Source organism: Mus caroli, unplaced genomic scaffold (assembly GCF_978045245.1).
Source record: "Mus caroli unplaced genomic scaffold, Mus_caroli_1 scaffold_13, whole genome shotgun sequence".
Classification (NCBI taxonomy): domain Eukaryota; kingdom Metazoa; phylum Chordata; class Mammalia; order Rodentia; family Muridae; genus Mus; species Mus caroli.
In genome coordinates this window covers 30,888,575-30,895,806 of record NW_028227268.1, presented here as the reverse complement: position 1 = coordinate 30,895,806, position 7,232 = coordinate 30,888,575, and the positions used below count along the sequence as shown (strand labels likewise).

Here is a 7,232-nt window from a genome sequence, read left to right as displayed (position 1 = left end):
ATTCCTTCCCCTAGACCATCCCCTGCCCCATCCCCTACTCTGATTGATAGCTTCATTTTTTATTATTAACACACACACACACACACACACACAGATAAATGTATACAAATATATAAATACCACCTGCAGAGTCCGTTTTTTGTTATTTGTGTACATATGATTTCAGGGATAACCACTTTGTAATGAGATAACAAATGAAGAGACTCATCTCTGGAGGACCTCGGTATCACCCTAACTTTATCTTTTACTATGTCTTCTGCTTTTCCCTTTGTCTACTGCCATTATTTTTAAAGTTATATAGATTTCACATATAAGAGAAGAGAGTACTTATCTTTGTGAAAGTGGCTTCACCTTACATGAAGATATACAGTAAAATCATTTCAAAGGAGACAATTTAATTCTTGTCTTAAAATGTTGTGTATACACTCAAACACACACACACACTATATATATATATTTTTTTTTTCTGTATCTGCTCATGGGTTAAAGGGTCATTAGCTGATTACATGACTTTTCTACATGCTACAGTGAACATGCAACTGTGGATGAAGTAATGCTATGGTACACTGATACACTAGTGTCTTTCAGATGTGTGTACAGATAAGGACCTGTCATCTATGTGTATGTACCATCATGTTGGTAAAACTTAGGCATCATTAACACAGGGACGAGTGTGACTATACTATGTTGGTTAAAAATTAAAATCTTTTCTAAAACTTAACATGACATACCTTGTTGAATTTGCACATACCATAGACTAAAAATTTAACATCCACATTTGTGGCAGAATCCCAAAAAAGTAACATCAAAGGTCAGAATACATGTAAGAAAGAAGCAAACCCAGCTTGTATCCATATCTGTAATGTTATTCCACTCACAGGAAACAGTTAATCTTTACCTTTCATTGAGGGATAAGAGCAACATGAGAAGGAAGCATTTGACAGAGCACTGTGGTTGATGTGCTGTTTGTGGTCCTTGCCCAGGAGAATTTACTTTGTAAAGTTATGAATGGTTACAGCTCTTTGTGCACTTTATGTTATTCTTGTTAGAAAACAAAAATATCAGAATGCTGAAATCCAAGTAGTTTACACAAACTGGTGCGACAAAGTGTTAGAGCAGTTGAGATTGTGAGTAGAATAGTATTGATGCAGAAAATATCATTCCTTGCCATAAATGATGAGGAAAAGGGGAGGGTCAAAAAAAAAATCAACCCTTTTCATTTTATTAAGACTCTGTAAATTATCTCAGTAAAGTCGAGGATAGATGAGTAGATGCTATAATCTCTCTCTCTCTCTCTCTCTCTCTCTCTCTCTGTGTGTGTGTGTGTGTGTGTGTGTAAATACATTTGTGCTTATCCACACACTTCCGGTGGTTGTATAGTTTACCAGAGGATGTCAACTACCCTCCTCATCTCTCCCCACTGCATCATCTGGAGGCAGGGTCTCTCACTGGAGTTGAAGTTTGCTGTCTCCTGATACCTGCCCATTTCCCATTCCGTGCTAGTGTTATTGAAGTTAATGGCCACATCTTCTTAACATGGATGTTGGGGCTCTGAGCTCATGTTCATCTACTTGTACTCCAGCCTCTTTTACCCACTGAACCACCCTCCTCTCTCTCTCAGGTGAGAACTTTTTTTTTTCTTTTTATTTCTGAATGAGGTTTCTATTTAATGAAACAGTCATCTTATACTAAAGTTTGATTTGAAAAGTTGAAGTTGTTTTAATAATAATGTAAATTTTCATCTGAAGTAATCAATCAAGATAGTGAAACATCTTTAAAGTATCTGAATTACTAAAGATTGAATGTTTGGGGTCATTCTCACTGTTCATCACAGGATACTAGTATTCCATTACTGTATGGTCAGTTACCGTATGTGTGTGTAAATGTTGTACTTCTTCTGGGGCCTACATATATTAGAGTTTGAAACAATAAGCTTTTTTTCTTTTTTCTAAATGTGCCTCTGGAATTTGTAGGCTACATTTTTATGTTCACCAGTTTCCCAGGTTCGTCTTATTATTTTCGGTGTAAACAAATCACTCGTTCTTTCAGAATGATTTTAGAATTGACATATTTGGAGACAAAAATATCCTATTATATTGCAGATGTCTGTTGATGCTAGGGTATTCTTTTTTATGTGGTTATTCTATTTCCATTTCCATATTAGATGAAGATTTTTTTCGTTTTAATAATAGTCTTCTTGACCCTCACATCTAAAAAAGTCTCCATAGCTAATTGAGCCCAGGCATTATATTTTCTCACAACCTTTGCATGTGCTCTGAGCTGTTATGAGCGCTACAGTCCTTTATATGAGATGTTTTTCTGGTTGCTGCCTCTTGCCCCAATTTGAAACCAGAATTCTTTTTTACAAAGCATAACAGTGAAAAATACAATAATGTGTGAAAAATTAAAGACATCAATCAAAATTCCCTACACAGACACAACTGCACAGGTATACATACAAGTATGCTACAGTACACACACACACACACACACACACACACACACACACGATTCAGGGTTAACGGTACAGTTATTACAACTTACAACTTAAAAGCTATGATAATTAAACCCTCTCAGGTCTAGGCTCTCAAACACATTCTCTGAGAGCTTACTTCCTCCTTCTCCTCTCAGAAGGACTTAATCTCAGAAGCCATCTGAATCCATATAACTCCGCAACAGAGAAGATTTAGAACTGGGTATCTGATTGGCTTCCTGCTTCATGTCCTGCTTCTTCATGTTTTCATACCCCTCTCTTTAGTTCACACAGCATTTTGCTTTGCCAGCTACAAAGGTAGGCAGCTGCTTTTTTTCTACATCAGGGCGTCTCAACCTCAGGGCTATTTTAATTTTTAAACAATCAGGTAATTATTTGTGTGGGAAGCAATCTCTGAATTATAGACTATTTGGCAAGCTCTCTGGTGACTCCACATTATGTTAGCATCCCCCTACCCCAGTTAAAACAATCAAAAATTGTTTTCTTTTTGAGACAGTGTTTCTCTGTGTAGCCCTGGGTGTCCTGGAACTCACTCTGTAGACCAGGCTGGCCTCAAACTCAGAAATTAGCCTAGCCTCTGACTCTCAAGTGCTGGGATTAAAGGAGAGCGCCACCACGCCCGGCCTAATCAAAATGTTTCTTAACACCAGCAGTTGTCAGTAGGGATTGGGGTAGGGAAAATCTTCATAGGGTCTAACCCAGCGACACACAGAATGAAAGCAAACTACGGAAATACAGAGGCAGAAGAGAAGACCACATTTTTGACCAGGATGCTTTAAGATGTAAATTCTCCAGGGGACCTTTATGCTTAGATAATTTGGACAGATTACTGTAACAAGAGGTAGAAATGTCAGAACTGTATCCAATATCTCATTCCTGATCTCTGATCATTGCTGTCACTCAACTTGGCTTTTCTTTTGGAGGTCTTCTCTTAGTGATTGGAGCTTTTTTTGGATATCAGTCAGCACACCGATTTTCTGCTCCAAAACAGACAAAGACTGCGCAATGCAAAAATCCACATCACCGTTGACTCCCTCAGCCGTTTCTTGGATGGCCTCCCACCACTGGTTGGACCTGCTCCATGAAGCTGCTGGCTCCTTTTTTGATGTGAGTTCATCACTTTCTTTCTCTTCCTCTTTCTCTACAGTAGGTATCTGAATAACTTCATCCCTCTGAAGGGACTTTTCCAAATTCGTATTGTGGTTTTCTATCATCAGTGGTACCTCATGGACAGGTGGAGAGACACAGTGATGGTAGGGCCTTGCCTCTAAAGCTAATTCTTTGACTCTGTTGGCGTATCTTAAAGTATTAAGAGTATTCTCACAGGAAGTCATCCCGGGTGAGATTGTAGCGATCATGCACGTATAGGAGTTCTGCCCTATGAAGGAATCCCGGAGCACCTGCGTGAGTTTGCTGGCTCTGAATGGGGTATGAGACTTGTTCTTACCCAAAGCCCTGATGCACTCTTTCAGGGCTAGCAGACTTTTATTGATCTCAGCCCCTTCCAGCTGCCTCTTCCGGGTGGCCTTGGCAGTATCTGCTCCCCTTTCGTTTCCAGCTAAGTCAACAAGGGAAAACTTGCCATGCAGCTTCCCTCCAGCCTTGAGAATGAGCTGGAACACAGCATGGCTCCTGGAGGAGTGGGCGTTGACCGAGGTCTGACCCGAAGTCCGACAGCTGTTCCCGAGCTCCACCAGATTCAGGACTTCCTCCACACAGCTCACCTCCTGCTCCTGCAGCCCCACCACTTGGACTTGCTGATTTCCATCCTCCAAGACTTGGAGCTTCTTCTTCCAGTTCAACAGATCATACACTTTGCCACCATAGATCTCAAAAAAGGTCCCATAGACTTTGAGTTCCAATTTCTCATAGGCGGGGGTTTTTAGTAGGAGGAAGACATCCTGAGCTACCAGGGCATAAATGCCTTTAGAACAATCTTGGGCCTTTCCTAAAAAGGCTCCGCCCATCGTGTGGGTTTTTCCACTGCCAGTCTGCCCGTAGGCAAAGCAAGTGGCCATGCCCTTTCGGAAGATGGACTCCACAAGAGGCCTGGCGGTGAACTGGTAAACTAATTCATTGGATGCGGTGTCGTCGAAGGCATGGTCAAAACAGAAGGTCTGGTTTTCCAAGTAGCGGGTCAGGTCCACCTTTTGTTTAGACTCGTGGACCATGACTACATTGTGCGAGGGAATAGTGATGATATCGAGGTCCTTCATCGTGGTCTCTCTCTCATTAAGGGGGCGCTTTCTCACACACACACAGATCCGGTGGTCTTCTGGGGGCTCCAGGCTGGACATCTTGCTGCTGTCTAGACGCCTGCGATACTCCTCAATCATGCGCATAGTCTCAAAGTTCGGATTTCCAGTGTTGATGTCAAGGGCTCGTCTAGCTCGGATCTCTAGCTGCAGTCGGCGGCGCTTCTCTCTCTGCTTCTGCAGCTTTTCAATTTCCCGTAGGCAAGGGGATTTTTTCCGCTTCATCAGACAAGGGTTGCTGGGGATCATCAGGGTTTGGCTGTCCCCTGAGGGTGTTTCATTTCTGTGTGGGATCATCGCAATCCACTTGGTGGCTGTACGCTGGTCTCCAATGGCAGTAGAGGGTACTACAGACACTGGGCGCAGGGGCCTACGTGACCGTTGGTGTTCAAGAGAAGCCAGAGCTGGATTCAACAGAAGTACAGTCTCCAGTTCGATCTTCTTTCCTTTTTTGACTCCTTTCTCAACCCACTCTACTGTGACCCAGGAGTTTTCTCTGTTGATCTCTGTGACCACAGCCAGGTGAATCCGTTTGTCACTGCGCTGGATTGCCACACAGATGCCAACCTGGAAGTCTGTGAAGTGGGATTTCAGAGGTTTAAGGGGTGAGAGGCGTGGGGCCAGAGGAAGGCAGAACTGGCTGGCCATGGTGAGTGATGGTTACCAGGGCTCGCTTTCTGAGCCTCTTGGCGTTGGCACAACAGGACCGGAGTCCAAGCCAGCCTGAATGTCCAGAGCTCGAGCATTGATGTGTGTTGCTCACGCCTTTGTGAGCCAGGCACCTGGGTATTGGCTGAGGGTCTTTTCGTCACAAAGGGACCAAAGAATGGCGCTGAAGAGATGGGGGGCCTGTAGGTGAAGACGTGTTAGCATCTGTGTTAGTGTAGGGCAGAAACAGCTGAAACAGATTTTGCCCTGCCAGTGATCATGGGTGGATCTAAGGAGTGTGTGTGTGTGTGTGTGTGTGTGTGTGTGTGTGTGTGTGTGTGTGTGAGAGAGAGAGAGAGAGAGAGAGAGAGAGAGAGAGAGAGAGAGAGAGAGGGAGATAGAGAGACAGAGACAGAGAGAGACACAGACACAGACACAGAATCAGAGAGAGAGACAGAGAGAGACAGAGAGACAGAGAAAGAGACAGAGAGAGACAAAGAGACAGAGAGCCACAGAGACAGAGAGGGACACAGAGATAGAGAGACAGGGAGAGACAAAGAGACAGAGAGACAGAGAAAGAGACAGAGAGACAGACAGAGAGGCAAGAGAAATGAGGTCTGGAAAAAAGTCACAGAAGTGTGTTTTTGGTACGTGTAAACACCATGGAAACTTATGCTTTGCACATATCCATTCCCCGTGAGAATCTGACATCTGTAGTTTTGAGTTTAAGCACAGTTATAAAATCCCCTTGAGCACTCTAGGGATCAGTGCAAACAGATACAGATAAGGAGTGTTACAAATCTGGGATTTTAGGAAAAAAATGCAGCAAGACACGGTTGAAGAATGCTCTAAGTGTGCCACCTTCTTCCATGCTTGTCTAATGCACACAGCATAAAGTTATGCAAGTTTAATGGACTTTCTCATTACAAAATCAGAACGAGTTGAAGAGAGCAGGTCGTTACTGTAGTTTGTTAAGGCAGAACTTTGCTACAGCACCAGAGCTTGCAAACACAAGATGTTTATCACATCCCAAGTGCTTCCTGACAGGTACAAAGTGAATGTTATTGGGATTCCTGTCACTACAGAGGTTGAGAGGAGTTTAGTAATTACAACAGAAAACCCCATCAGTAATTACACCTCTGGACTCATCGTCTTAAAGGAGAGCCTTCCATAATCCATTCAACACAATATTCTCTCTCTCTCTCTCTCTCTCTCTCTCTCTCTCTCTCCTCCCTCCCTCCCCTTCCTCTCTCCCTCACTCCCTCTTGTCCCTCGCCCTCTCTTTTCTGTCTGTCTCCTCATCTATTTGTCTGACTGTCTCTCTCCCTCCCTCCCTCTCTCTCCCTCACCCTGTTTCCTGTCTTGTCTGTCTGTCTGTCTGTCTGTCTGTCTGTCTGTCTGTCTGTCTCTCTCTCTCTCTCTCTCTCTCTGTGTGCATGTTTGTGTGTTGAAGTATTTACAAGTAGCTAAGGAGGGTAAGTTGGTTAGAGTTTATAAGAAAACAGTTAAGATTATGTGAGTAGAAAGTATATTTAGTTTTCGGATAATCTATGAAGAGAAGATGACACCCGCTGCCCAGCCCCACTCCATCAGTACACATTGTCCTTTGCATGGTGACTTTGGGTGTGTTCATAGTCATAGCTGTGAGAAAACATTCTGCAGCACAGTTGTCCTCAGAGCTTTCTCTTGAAACAAAGGTCACTATAGAAATAAGTTCTGTTTTAAAATAACCGCCTTGTGGTCATTGTCAATGCATTTGGTAAATCTTAGGTCACTTGATAAATTAGTTAAGTGTAAAAAAGTTCCCAATTTGGGTGGAAGATTAGTCTTGAATA

At 43.0% G+C, this 7,232-nt stretch overlaps 1 protein-coding gene across 1 annotated transcript; it reads right to left on the bottom strand.

Annotated features, from left to right (window-relative positions):
- Positions 1-3,244: 3,244 nt before the first annotated feature.
- Kif2b (kinesin family member 2B) lies at positions 3,245-5,498 on the bottom strand. The gene has a single exon (XM_021176870.2). It carries the CDS (start codon positions 5,395-5,397, stop codon positions 3,391-3,393), a length of 2,007 nt encoding a protein of 668 aa, XP_021032529.1. The 5' UTR covers positions 5,398-5,498; the 3' UTR covers positions 3,245-3,390.
- Between the last annotated feature and the right edge of the window lie 1,734 nt (positions 5,499-7,232).

Coding starts and splice junctions, on each gene's coding strand:
- Kif2b (XM_021176870.2), bottom strand. CDS start 5,397: ATGGCCAGCCAGTTCTGCCTTCCTCTGGCCCCACGCCTCTCACCCCTT.